Raw genomic sequence first — 14,222 nt, forward strand, 5'->3', positions numbered from 1 at the left:
AAGACAGACTTAGGAAGCAAACCCATATCGTGACTAGCAGGGACAATGCAGGATTAATCCACTGAACCATCGGTGAGTACAGGCTAGGAAGCTTGTTTAGAGCAGGTCTATCTTTCTTTTTAACCCATTAAAAACAAAAATATATCGCTAAAGAAAAATGTAGGAAGTGAATGCTGATCGTGACTGGCAGGCAGAAAGCAGGATTCGAACCCTGAACCCCAACAAAAGCACAACACCTGATTTAACCCACTAAGCCAGCAGGGAAGACAGGCCCGGAAGTTTGTTTAGAGCAGGTCTATCTACCTTCAAACCATCAACACAACCATATAAAGCTAAAGAAAGATTTAGGAAGCAGGAACATAACCGACATCGCAACTAGCAGGATTCAAACCCTGATCCTTACCATCAGCGAGGCACCAGCCTTAATTCTATGAACCATGGAAGAGATCAGACTGGGATGCATGTTTAGATGAGCCACAAGCCTTAAACCACTGAGCGACCACTGCTGAAAAGCATGTGTGCTTTTTGGAGAGTTCATACATTGTTTCACGCAGTAAGAAAGAAGGCATATAGGACTGGCTTTGAAACCTTATCACCAGTGTGGACTATATTAAGGACTATGTTCAGGCACAAGCCTTAACCCACTGAGCTACCACAGAAGTGCTTTTTTTTGGTGTGGTTATCTTTCATTAAAGACCAGGAAATCAAGAAATGACTCCAACACAGAATTGAAATGTTTTCAGAGTGGACAAGGTCCAGAAGTTTTATTTACTAACACAGCAACCAGCTCGACTAGGAATCAAACTCTCAAACTCATCCTTGTGGGGACCCTGACATTAACCCACTAGGCTATCACATCTATCTATCTATCTATCTATCTATCTATCTATCTATCTATCTATCTATCTATCTATCTATCTATCTATCTATCTATCTATCTATCTATCTATCTATCTATCTATCTATCTATCTATCTATCTATCTAATATGATGTGAGGTCCAGTTAACAGCTAAAACAGGTAGAAGTAATAACTACTTTTTACTTAAGTACATGTCTGAGCCAAAACTTCTTTACTTTCACTTGAGTAAAAAAGTATAATAAGTACTTCAACTTTTACCCGAGTATTTTAAAACATGAGGATCTGTACTTCTACTTAAGTAAAGGATGTGTGTACTTTTGCCACCTGTACAGTGGAACCCGCTTATCTCGACCTCGCTTAACTCGACAACCCTATTAAGTCGACGTTTTTGAAGAGAACCGCCAAATTCTCGCTTTGTCTTAGCATTTTTTAATGGTTATGTCGACTTTTTTGTCGCTGAACCCTAATATCTCGAGCACAAGGGGGGAAAAATTTGCCATTTAACGTCGGTTATCTCGGTGCAGCCGCAGAAGAACTCGCGAAAGTGGCGGAAAAATCAAGGCTTACTGATGCTACAGGTGTTGTATTGTATACTGGTAAATCTCTGCTGTTAGTTAGTGCACATATGCCTTTTGTTGTTAAATGTTATGCGATGAACGGGGGGCGAAAGTAGAAGCGCGGCGCTGAACAGCACACGGGAGAACGTGGGATGAGCAGTAAAAGCATAGAATGAACACCGGCAGGATCGGGGGGGAATCCGCGATGCACTTTGGGAAGAAAAGAGCAGCCGTTGAGAGAGTGCCGGTGGGAAGGCACGTACCGGGATACGCATGCGCAATAACAACGACCGCCGTGAACCAACATATACCAACAATAACGGACAGTGTGGAAGTTTAAATAGGAGCTAGTGATGATGCTAAACGAGCACCATATGTGCGCGATTGAAGCCGGGAGCTTCAGAAAGCGGCCGGCGCGAAGGCGCCGAAGGGGGCGTGGCAGGTGGATTTCTGACAGTTAACAAACATGTACTGTATGTGTTTTTAAAGCATGCCTTCATCGAACAAATCGCGGCAACGCTGTTGTGTAAAAAACCCTCCAAAAACACGTGCATGCACATTCTCATTTATTAACCCACATCATGTACATAAAGACATTTCAGGCACGTTAATATATTGCCGCACATCCTTCACAGTCGGTACAAATCCTTTACTTATTCCTTAGTATCCAACTTCTCATACAGCTCTTCATAAACCTTTTCCTTGGCTTTCGCCACATCCCTCTTCACCTGCTGCAACATCTCCTTGTACTCCTGCCTACTTTTCTCATCACTCTGTCGATCCCAATTCTGTTTTGCCAACCATGCTTTCCTGCACTTCCTCATTCCACCAACATGTCTCTTTCTTTATTTACAGATGTCACACCAAGTACCTTTCTAGCTGCCACCCTTATTACTTCTGCAGTGTTTTCCAATCATCCAGCACCTCTTCAACAGCACCGAGTCCCTGTTTGACCTCTTACACTACACTCTTCCTCCTTCAGTTTCCACTATCTTATTCTTCTTTCAGTCCTCACTCTCCTCCTCTTCTTCTTCACCTCCAAAACCATCCCATGGACCACCATCCGATGCTGTCTAGCTTCACTGTCCTCTGCCAACACCTTACAGTCTCCTATCTCCTTCAGGTTGCATCTCCTACATAGAACATAGTCCACCTGTGTGCACCTTCCTCCACTCTTATACATCACCCTATGCTCCTCCTTCTTCTTAAAATAAGTGTTCACCCCTGCCATTTCCATCCTTTTAGCAAAATCTACCACCATCTGCCCTACCACATTCCTCTCCCTAAGGCCATACCTACCCATCACCTCGTCACCTCTTTTCCCTTCACCAACATTGCCATTGAAATCTGCCACAATCATCATCTTTCTTTTCCAGGTACACCATCTACCACTTCATCTGACTTACTCCAGAATTTTTCCTTCTCTTCCATCTCACAACCCACTTGTGGAGCATAGGCACTGATGACATTTATCATCACCTCATCAACTTCCAGCTTCACATTCATCACCCTATAAGAAACTCTCTTCACCTCCACTACACTCTTACTGTACTCTTCCTTCAGGATCACCCCTACACCATTTCTCCTTCCATCCACACCATGATAGAACAGTCCCTCCAATGTTCCTGGTCTTACTCTCTTTCTACTTTCTACACAACATATCTACCTTTCTCCTCTTCATCATATCAGCTACCTCCCTCCTTTTACCAGTCATAGTACCAACACTTAAAGTGCCCACCCAAACCTCCACTCTCCTACACTTCTCCTTTTCCTGCTATCTCTGTAGACGTATATATATATATAAAGTTGAGAATTTATTATTTCTCATTCTATTCATTTTTACCATCTTGTTTGTGCAACTCATATTTCAAGCTTGAAAAATATCTAAAACGACCTAAATCAATCATGGGTATAGACTGTATATGAAAAATAAAGAGAGGAGACAGATGTCCTGTTCATACAAGGAATACAAGCCCCCATGCTCAATATAAAATGTGAGGCAAGAATATAAAGATGCATGAACTGTTTTTGCATTGTGGAGTAGTCCAAGATTCTTCTAGTGTTCTTCAACACTACCAGAAGTGGCACAGTCTCTCCAGTCTAGGTTTCACCAAATATTAAGTCTAGCTGTTTATTGAAATGTTGAAAGCAGCAGGAGATCAAAAATAAAATAATAGAAACCGCATATAAAAAGGATACATGTTTTAAAAACCAAAATCCTATGTTTTTTCAGTCACAAAAAGTGGAAATGGTTTCTTGTTACTAACAGGGACACATTACAGGATAGTTGCTATGGGCCCAAAAATACACACCAAAACAACTACAGATTTAAAACTTTTTACATAACTATTAACAGATTTGTATTTTTATTAGAAGATTTATGAATATGAGAACTGTTGAGTTCGCTAAAGGATTCATAATGGCAGTAGTAATTATTAGATCAAATTTGGGTTGCTATACACAGTCGTTTAACAACCAGCAAACAAGGCAATTCCAGGATGCGAATGTTCCCGATACAGACTGATAAAATTAATCCAGTGGTTTGATTTACACCAGGATGAGGTCTTCCATGGTCTCCGCAGTCAACAAATTTAAACATCATTAATCAGCACAGACTACAAAGCAGATATCCACCTTGCTCATCATATACTTGGAAGCTGTTCTTGAAGTGTGATCCAACATCCCACCACAAATAATTACTAGAGTATTCTTTTGCATTTTAAGAATATTATAATCTGATATATTTTGCTTCTTATAATTAAACTTTTTGCTTCTTAACAAAATGTTTTTTTCTCAGTTGACAAAAATTATACTAAATATTATCCCAAAACCTGAAATGTTGCCTGAGCTGTTCATTGTTGCTCATTTTTCTGAAGAGGTTCAATAATTTGTCTGTGTTGTGTGTATGGTAACACTCAGTGGTTTACACACAACATTTAAAAACTGTTGTCTAAGGGGCGAGTATAAGGGCTGGATGAATTCAAAGCACAAAGTGATGGAGGGGACAGAAATCTTTAAACACTACCGAATATAGTTTAAGAGCATACAGTGCATATTGAGTGCTTATTCACTGTACATTTACACACATTATGTCTATCTTTGTAGATAAATCTTAATGAAACATTAGGGTTAGTATCGGGTGTCTAAAATGTATTCATATTTACCAACATTTGATTCTATTGCAAAGCTGTTTTTGGAAGTTATGGCTTTGACACATTTATGGTAAGATGCAATTAGCTTTTTTCAGCATAGCGTTTGATATCTGATCTGTGCTTTTCATGTTTTTGCATTTAAAAAGGCACATCTTTTGTAAACTACAGAGTATTTTAGTGAAACTCCTTTGTGACACATTGTCAACAATGTGTGAATGGCCCAGTATTGCCCCATATCATAAAGCTCCCACCTCTGTACTTCACTGTTGGTGTGATGTTCTTGGTTCTATGTTCTATGCTCTCTCTACAGACTTCCTGTAACGGCCCACATCAGATTTTAAAAAGTGATGCTTGTCTACAAAGATAAAAACCGACCAGTACCCATTAAACCCCCACTGCTCCACTGGTTCCACTGGTTCCACCATCTCTTAGGGTGCAAGAAAGACATGCTTCCAGACTCTTCTCTGTTCTGGCGCCTGGTTGGTGGAACAAACTGAAACTAGATGTCTGAACAGCAGAGTCAGTAGCAGGTCTTCGAACAACCTCTAAAGACTTCTCTTTTCCAGCAGTACTTAAATAAGCACTCCTGCCTAATAATTAAATAAACACAATTAAGTTGTCTTCTATCCAAATTCTCTGTTATTATTGACAGATATTTTGTTTTGTTCTTGTATTTGGTGTGACCATAATACATTGTTCCAATGTTCAGAGTAAACGTTTTTCTTACTGCTTTCAGGTCATCCTGCAATTCTTTTTTTAATGACTACTAGTTTTTCCTCATCTTTTTATTAGGATGCACCTGGTCAGGGATGATCAGTAAACTGTCTACTTTCATATTATTAAAAACCAGTTATACCATCAAGGATATTTAAAAGAAATCTTGCCAGGGCTCTGTATCTGTTTCCATTGAAGTGTTGTTTCATAATGCTATCCTTGATAACTTTAACACGATTGCTACTTGTTATGTGAAATCTACCCAACCAATGGCACTGCCTTTTGTAAAGGCCACCAGGTGCAATTTGCATGAAAGTATTGACAAATGGAACTTTATTTGACATGAAGTGTATATATGCACTGGAAGAGTATCAAATAACAAAAAGAAGAAAATATCTAAATAATAATTTTCACACACTCTAAGTGAGAGACCCCACTAAGGTCCAGCTGCATTTCATATCTCATATGTTTTACTGGAATCTGTTTTGTTGTCTTGGAAACAGGTTGTTTGAGACTCATCCAGAGTGCAAGGATGTCTTCTTTCTGTTCCGTGATGTAGAGGACCTGGAAAGACTACGCACCAGCAAGGAGCTACGTGCCCATGGTCTCCGGTCAGTGCTTTCTACTCTCTCCTTCCCAGCATCTATTAGTTCAAAAGTCAATAATGTAATATACAGGACTCTTAGAGGACCACTAATTTATAGCTTTGCTATAAGAAATACAGCTAAACAACAAGAGTAAATTTAACACAGATATAGATGAGATACTCTCTTGACCTCCTGAACACACAGCATATCTACCTTTCTCCTCTCCATCATATCAGCTATCTCTCTCCCTTTACCAGTCATAGTACCAACATTTAAAGTACCAACCCGAACCTCCACCGTCCTTCACTTCTCCTTTTCCTGCTGTTACTGTAGACGTCTTCCTCCTCTCCTTCTCCTCCTTCAGCTAACAGTAGCTCAATTTCCACTGGTACCCTGTTGGCTAACGATACCTGTGGCGGTAGTTGGTAACCCGGGCCTCGACCGATCTGATATTAAAGTCTGATTCGTGATCCGCATAATTGATTTGGCACGTTTTACACTCGATGCCCTTCCTAACGCAACTCTCCCATTTACCCGGGCTTGGGACCGGCACTAAGAGTGCACTGGCTTGTGCATCCATAATGGCTGGGTTAAAATACACAAAGAATTAAATAGTAATATTTTTTGTATGTTTATTATATATTATATACATATCATTACATAATGATCCAATGCAATATATTACCATTAAGATAACTAATTTATAATACAACAAAATTGTTAAGATCTGTAGTGCAGTGGTCCCCAACCCCCGGGCCGCGGACCTGCACCAGTCTGTGGGTCAAAGAAATCATAACTTACATTATTTCTGTTTTATTTATTATCTGATTCTGAACGATGATTCATTTTGGATAATTACCAGATTCTCTTCGTCACATCTGTCTATGAATCACTTAATGTATGTTAAGATGCCTCGGTCACATCTTACCTACATCTGCTACGTTCTTAAAGGGGCTGCTCCGGCTGGTAACACATCATACATTACCGCTAAATTCAAACCCCCAAGCGAGCAAAATGAACAAAAAACAACACAGTGGATTCATGTTTATTATTATATTTATAAAATACCAGTTTTTGTTGTATTTATCCGCCACACCTTAAAGGCTGCTATACTGTACAGATGAGAACATGGCTGCTTGACATGTCCCAGAACCCCTAGACATAATTTTCTTATAATGCTTACAAATGCTAAGAGTCCTTGAATTAAATGCAATTTGTTTGTACTTTGGAAATACTCTGCAACCTATTACAGGTTACTGTCACAGAAATGACCTCTAATGGCTTCCATCTGTATGCCAGAGGCACTGAGACACTTTCCAGGACTCCACAGGATGGCAAATAGCTCTGTATACAGTAACAAGTATGAGGAACCTGTTGTTAGACTTTTATTACCATTTTGAATGGTAACTGTGGCTGATGGTTCACAAATAAAAGGGAAATCGATTAAGAAGGTAAGGCCTATAAGCTTAATGGTGGCTGTGGATGCAAATGCTGTTGTCTCCGCTCACCATCAGCATCACATTGCTCCACTTGGTTGCATTCTTAAGAGCCACTTAAATGATGTGTCCTACTGGTGCTGTTGAGAGGAAGAGAGAACAGGATCCCTATGTGCTGACACAAGTGACAAGTGGCTCTTCAGCCTCACTCATGGATGTTATGTGAAAATACCACACAGCCAACAGTGGCTGTTATTTCTATTATTTGTGTCTCAGTAATTAGGCAGGAATACTTATGTACTTCCAGTGTGCAAAGGTACTGTGAAGGGTTTATATCCCCAGTTTAAACTGTTTATTGCAGTCAACCAGACTTAATCATGTACAAGGTTTTGTTTCCGTTCAATAAATTGGGTTTTGGGTACAAGAGCCCAGGTGAATGCTTTCGATAGCATTTCTGATTTAATGTGACCTGGTTAAAGCAGGAGAAACACAAAAGGACAAGGTGTTACTCCAGGACCATGGTTGGAAAACTGCTGTGGAATGTCATTTCAAACAATTTTCTCTGGCACACAGGTAGCAAAGTTGTGTTTTTATTTTTCTAACAGAGTGATGTCTTTCATCGAGAAGAGTGTGGCCAGGCTCGATCAGTTAGAGCGGTTGGACTCACTGGCTGTTGAGCTTGGGAGAAGTCACTATCGCTACTTCGCACCTCCTAAATACTACGGGGTGAGAGAATGAAATGTTACCACTGCAATACAGTCTGTGAACAGCAGGTGTCCCACTTTCACTAAGAGATGCTGCTATCGAAATCTTGACGAGAATATTGTACAAGCTCATTTCATAAGTATTGACTGAACTTTGGCTTTTATTTTCAGTATGTGGGAACAGAGTTCATCTCTGCAGTCCAGCCAATTCTGAAAGACAAATGGACCCCTGAACTGGAGAAAGCATGGAAGGTGAGTGTATATAAAGAGGTCAGAGATGTCATTTTACCAGTTAATCAGAAACTTTGCTGTACACCGATTCCATTAGTATCATAAAATGTACTTAAGAGCAGCATCAATAGGACCACACACCTTTAGCAATGCTTTCAATACAGTGGTAAAAGAAATTAGAGAAACATAAAGAATACGCATGAGAATAAGTAGCATGACTCACAACAATGCGGTATTTAGCAAAACCTTTGTGAACACACAACACAACCATGTGCATGCCAAACTTTTGTGTAGGATGTCTTTGTATGCTGTACTGTAGCTTTAAAATCTCTCTTCACTGGAACTATGAGGCCCAGACCTGTTTGAGCATGACAATGCCATGTGCACAAGTGTGAGCTCCATGGAGACATAGCTAGCCAAGTTTGGTGTGGAGGAACTCAGATGTGCTGAATTCAACACCAATGAACATCTTCGGGATGAACTGGACCACACACTGCTTTCCAGGCCGCCTCACACACAGGGGGCTTCACTTACACAACGTTTACCTTCAATTAGCCCACAAGTGACCACTAAAAACATTTCTGCTTCCAAATGTTGGATTTATTGTGTAAAGTTCATTGTTAAGACCATTGCAGTTGCATGGTGTAGCGCACTGAGATGGTCACCGTCCAATTAGTTATGAATCTTAATGTACATCTAGAAATGTAGCTTCTTAGCAGCTACTTAGACATTGCAGTTATATTAAAAAGAGCTCAAAGTGCAGACTTTCAGCTTTAAATGGAACATTACCTGCCACCCAGGTGACCTATAAGTATACCTGTTGTGAACAGACATTTCTGGACCTGTTTGACATTTACAATCTAAATAGAATGTCCTATAAAAAGAAAGAAAAAGGATTATTGCTGAAATACACATCTTTTGTTTTTAATTTCTAGACCCTGTTCCAGTACGTGACCCGGCTGATGCGTCAGGGCTACACAGAGGCAGAAGAGGAAGCCAAGCGAAGCAACACAGTCAGTTCAAGCAGAGAGCGGCCTGACAAGAGGAACACAGCACTTTAAAGCTTCAGCTTCACATTCATGGCACGCATTCATGTGTATATAATGTATTTTATTGATTTTACATTGCATAACATTTCTTTGTAAGAAAGTTAGTGGCTATATTCGTTAAACTCATCAAAAAGGCCCTGCTGAAAGAAATCATGCTGAGACGAGTAGTACACAGAAAAGGCCTCAGCCAGTGCTGGACTATGATGTTTAGTTTATTTCATACTTATAATAAGTTAACAGCTCATCTACACATTGTGCTAGTTTCTCATTGCACTGTTTGGGCTGGCAAATGAAGCAACTATAAACCAAAAAATCTTGGATTTGTACCAAAACACAAGCAAAGGAGAATAGTGTGTCAAAGGTACAAACATTATTTAATTTGTCCCAATTATAAAGCACTCATAATAAACAAAAGTATCTCCTAAAATAAAAACAAATATTCTTCTAAAGACAAAAAAGAATTCTGTATACTGGAGGATTTGAACCCTGGACAGTCATGATGTCTGACATAAGAAAACTGAGGGGGGAAAAGGTTTGAAATTAAACTAGTAATATCGTATGGCACCTCCAAATTATACCCGATGATTGTGGCAACATCTTGACCAATTGGACAGATTCAAACAGATGTCAAGCTCATATTCGGGCAGAGAAAAATGACCTCCATGCCTTCGGTTACTCTCGAGTGCACCACACCATCTGCACGAAGGAAATGTTGTCATGGTCCGAGTACAGGTGAGTACTGAATGTCACTGAAGGTGGTCCTGCTGAATAAACAGCTCCTCTTTTTTCTTGCGATTTTGTTTTTCGATCACTGTGTAGCTTTAGTCTTCTTACTTTTACTCTTCTTGTCTTTCTTCTTTAAGCCATCCATGTGTGCTCTCAATAAATTGGAGTACGCCTGAGCCAACAAAAGAGAACAATCTATAAGAGTCTGACCAACATTAGAACGTAGAAATGAGAAATGAGAGTAATGCATAAAGACGTGCAGAATTGCAAAGCAAGATTTCAATTGTGTTTAAATGCAATACTCAGAAGTAAAAAAAAAAAAATCTATTCTGTTGTACACACAATTGAGAAGAGATACAGCGAGTGCTTTGCTTCCATAAAGTAAAACCAGATGAATTGTTGCTTGAAATCAAGTCTTTTAAAGTGCTGAAATACTGAAAATGATAAAGTATTACTTTGTATATTTTGTGAAGTGGACTACATGTTTTATTGTATGTTTTATTTATATTAGTAATTTTTGAGTTTTGCAGCAATCTTTATCACAGTTTAAATTATTTTTTTATTCATCGCCATCGACCGGTTGTGCTGCAAATTAAGCTGCTAATTAGGAAGGCACATCTGCCTCAACAAACTGTGTGTACGTTCAGCACTTGCATTAAAGAACACAACTCTCCCATACCAGCAGGTGGCAGTATTCTGTATTCGGCGCCCAAACAGGAAAACCGGAAAAGCTAGAACTGTAAATATTAAAAGCATGCAGTGTTTACAAAAAAACCGGCTGTGATTACTAATGGATTAGTGTGGGTTTTTTGCAAGGACAAGTGGTCAGAATGACAGTTCCAGGGGTTTATTTGTGTATTAATTCACTGCATGCAGAAACCTGCTGAAAAACAGCCAACGCCACCCGACAAGAGCCAACGGTGCGGAACGGGAAAAACTAAAGCCCATCAAAGCTCAAAACCCACCCAACACTGCCCAAAGACCGACCATCAGCTTGTTGTTTCTGAGGCCTTTAAGTCCTTATCCTTCGTTCTTAATCTAGTCTTAGATATTTAATTGGTTAAATATGATGATACTTTTGGAGCGAGAATGTGAGCAACTTTTAGGAACAGTAATGTTATTGAGTCTTCAATTCGCTGTAGTTCAGGCTACAGTCATGGGAACAAAAGCCTGCTAATGTGCACTGATTGAAGAGGCTTGTGGTATTCAATAAATGTTTATGTTAAGCAATTTTCTGTCATGTCTTGTTAATGAACTGTTTGATTGAATTAGATGAAGGAGAAAAAAAAAAAATCGGCAAGAGAAAAAACCTCCAGTTTAAATAAATTACATTTGACATTATTTGTTTTTTCCAATAAGAGTTTTTGTTTCTCACTCATATATTGCTTTTACCACATAGTAAAATTTCTCAGAGAGGGAGTACAACCGAGTTATCCACTCATCAAGCAGCCCCGGAACCCAGATATCACTTAACATGGAAGCAAAGAAAAAGGAAATGTCCAACATAGAAAATATACTTACCATCTGAAATTTTATAACTTCTTTAGTGCTGACCTGAAAAAAATAAATAAATACCATAAATCCATGTTACATTTAACATAAAATCAATAAAATCTAGTGGCTATTCGATATGAGCACACAATTGAGCTTCTCATTTCTTTCCTACTGCAGTTATCACTGTGCACAGATGTGAGGTTTGCACCTCAGTCAGACTCACCACTGTGCTGATCTTCTTCTTGCCATCAGATGCTCTGATGAGACATTTATTGTCAGCTGGGTCAAATGTCTCCGGGTGGCCTTTCCTCGGCACCGGTTTTGTTCTCCCATCGTCTGAGAAGAAACAAATGGTGGTGTGATTCAATTTGCTTAGCAAGGTCTGTTAACATAAATGGCTCAGTTTGAGGGAAACAAAAGAATTGGTTTCCTCTACTGTGCAAAAAAACTGTTCCAGAGGATGCAAATGCAACCTTCGGGTCTTTGTTTTTGCATTATTTCAATTGTAATATTTTCCCCACATTCACAATGTAATATACATCATGTGGCAGCTTCTTCAGTTCAGACCTGGAGATAAGAGGATCAAGAAAATACTAAATCTGTGACGAGTACTTACATTTCTTTAAGGTGATCACCACACTGCCGCTCGTCCTGCACTTCTGGAAAAGGCGTGTGAGTTCGGTGAGAAACTGCAGGAAAGCCAAGAGACAAAGTATTAAGCAACTCAACTACCATCCTGCAGTTACACACACACACACACACACACACACACACACACTAATCGAGCTTCAACTAAACAAACACACTGATCCAGATTAGAGCTGCCATAGTGCATATTTAGTGCAGTTACCTTACCAACAACTTTTATAAGAATTAATGTATTTAATTGGTTACTGCCTTTATTTATATATTTAAAAAAAAAAAAAAAAATTTTTTTTACTCCAGCACTATTTCTGGAGCACAATTCTATCTGGACTCATGCCACAGCTCTGTTTCTCAGCACAGGAAAACACTAAGTGTGATCCCAACTGCTATAAACATATTTACCTCTGATTCCTCAAAGGCCATTAGACTCAAAGACAAAAATTAAAATCACTAATCATAAATTGGCAGAAATCTATTTTTGTAACACTGCACAGAAATACCAACAATGCACGGAAAACTTGACTTTAAAATTATACCGAAAAGAAATAAAAGAAACAAATCGTCGATTTACACTTTTACCACCCACACTTACTTATGCAGTTATCTAATCGTTTAATCATGTGGCAGCAGCACAGGGCAAAATTGGTCATTTGAAAAATTGAAGAGTTTCAGGTAATGTTCATGTAAAACATCAGAATATGGAGAAAGTGTGATCTGTGTGATTCTACAGGGTTTTAGTACCAGATTGGCTGGTTGATCTGTTTGATTTTTACACACAACAGTGTATTAAACGTGTAACTATTCTGTGAGTCCTGGTTGATAAAACAGAACAAAATTGCTGGATTGTTTTAAGCAAAAAAGCATCTGCAAATGCATGAGTTACAACAGCATAAGTCCACGTCTGGACCCACTCCCGTCAGCCAAAAACAGGAATCTACAGATACAGTGGGTAAACACTAACCCAAACTGGACAGTGAAAGACCTGCTCCATTCGCCAGATGTTTTTGGCACCATTCTGTATTAATTTAAAATTGTTTTGTCCAAGAGATTAACAGTTTCTGAAATACTCTAAACAACCAAGACACAGAGAATCCCATCTGTTCTTCATTGTTGTTTAATGTGAACCTACCTGAAGCTCTTGATCCGCATCTGAATGATTTTATACACATGTTAAAATACTCAGTAAGTGCATATTTATTTTAAATTGTTTATTCGTATATTAAAACTTCCCGCTTAACATTGAAAACTATACCTACAGCAGTTGATGAGTAGCAAACATAAGGGTTAGGGTTAATAAGGCAACGTAAAGCAGCGCTGCATTTTGTAATCGAGTAAAAAACTTGGTATAAAAAGTTCACCTTCACCTCTTTATTACTGCTGTAACAGTTACTGCAGTAGGACTGAAACACGGCTCTGTGTCTGAACAGTAAAAAAAATATTTATTATTAAACTGCTACTGGAAAAACTGCAACTGACCGCATTCATGCTAATTAGCCAAACCACTCAGATAGCTTAATGCTAACGCCGCTAAACTCTACACGCTGCTCTTTTTGTGTTCAATATCCGAATTACATTTTCATGACTAAATTAACTGTTAAAAAACCTCGTTCGTTTTTTCTTACCGCGTCGTTTTCTAACAGCACCATGATGTTCCTTACAAATGGAGCCGCTCACTCAAAGCCGAACTGCTCCACTGAAAGCACACGTCGCGTTTACACTTCCGCGGGAAGCCCCGCCCCTTAAACGTTTCGCACCAGACCGGACAATTAACTTATTACCGCCATCTAGCGGCAACTCCAGACATTTGGAAAAAAAAAAAACACACAGGAGTAACTGTAAAAAAAATAAAAAAATAAAAAATTTTAAAAAAAGAGAGAAAGAAAAAAAAAGCACGTTTTTCTACAGCTAGCGATCTCTTTAGGTCAGTCAAGTCAAGTTCATTTCTTTGCGCTTTTTACAACAGACATTGTCTCAAAGCAGCTTTACAGAAATCAACAGTTAAGGTGAATGGTGTGTATTTATCCCTGATGAGCAGCCGTGGCGACTGTGGCAAGGAAAAACTCCCTG

At 39.1% G+C, this 14,222-nt stretch overlaps 2 protein-coding genes across 2 annotated transcripts in view; one reads left to right on the top strand and one right to left on the bottom strand.

Annotated features, from left to right (window-relative positions):
- Positions 1 to 9,748, top strand: part of xgb (x globin) — a 24,687-nt gene extending 14,939 nt beyond the window's left edge. The window contains exons 2-5 of the mRNA XM_046855254.1: positions 5,787 to 5,894; positions 7,912 to 8,032; positions 8,182 to 8,262; positions 9,177 to 9,748. Coding sequence (XP_046711210.1) covers positions 5,787 to 5,894; positions 7,912 to 8,032; positions 8,182 to 8,262; positions 9,177 to 9,302 — 436 coding nt within the window. The 3' untranslated portion in view covers positions 9,303 to 9,748. The remainder of the gene's footprint in view (positions 1 to 5,786; positions 5,895 to 7,911; positions 8,033 to 8,181; positions 8,263 to 9,176) is intronic.
- Positions 9,646 to 13,916, bottom strand: srp14 (signal recognition particle 14). Its single transcript, XM_046855256.1, has 5 exons — positions 13,778 to 13,916; positions 12,127 to 12,199; positions 11,734 to 11,846; positions 11,538 to 11,570; positions 9,646 to 10,188 (listed from the first exon to the last, which is right to left on the bottom strand). The coding sequence occupies exons 1-5, from the start codon at positions 13,799 to 13,801 to the stop codon at positions 10,099 to 10,101; spliced, it is 333 nt and encodes a 110-aa protein (XP_046711212.1). The 5' UTR covers positions 13,802 to 13,916; the 3' UTR covers positions 9,646 to 10,098.
- Positions 13,917 to 14,222: the final 306 nt, after the last annotated feature.

Source organism: Silurus meridionalis, chromosome 8 (assembly GCF_014805685.1).
Source record: "Silurus meridionalis isolate SWU-2019-XX chromosome 8, ASM1480568v1, whole genome shotgun sequence".
Taxonomy (NCBI): domain Eukaryota; kingdom Metazoa; phylum Chordata; class Actinopteri; order Siluriformes; family Siluridae; genus Silurus; species Silurus meridionalis.

Coding starts and splice junctions, on each gene's coding strand:
- srp14 (XM_046855256.1), bottom strand. CDS start 13,801: ATGGTGCTGTTAGAAAACGACGCG. Junction 12,200..13,777: donor TGCTGTTAGAAAACGACGCG/GTAAGAAAAAAC, acceptor GCTTTCCTGCAG/TTTCTCACCGAACTCACACG. Junction 10,189..11,537: donor AAGTTATAAAATTTCAGATG/GTAAGTATATTT, acceptor TTGTTGGCTCAG/GCGTACTCCAATTTATTGAG.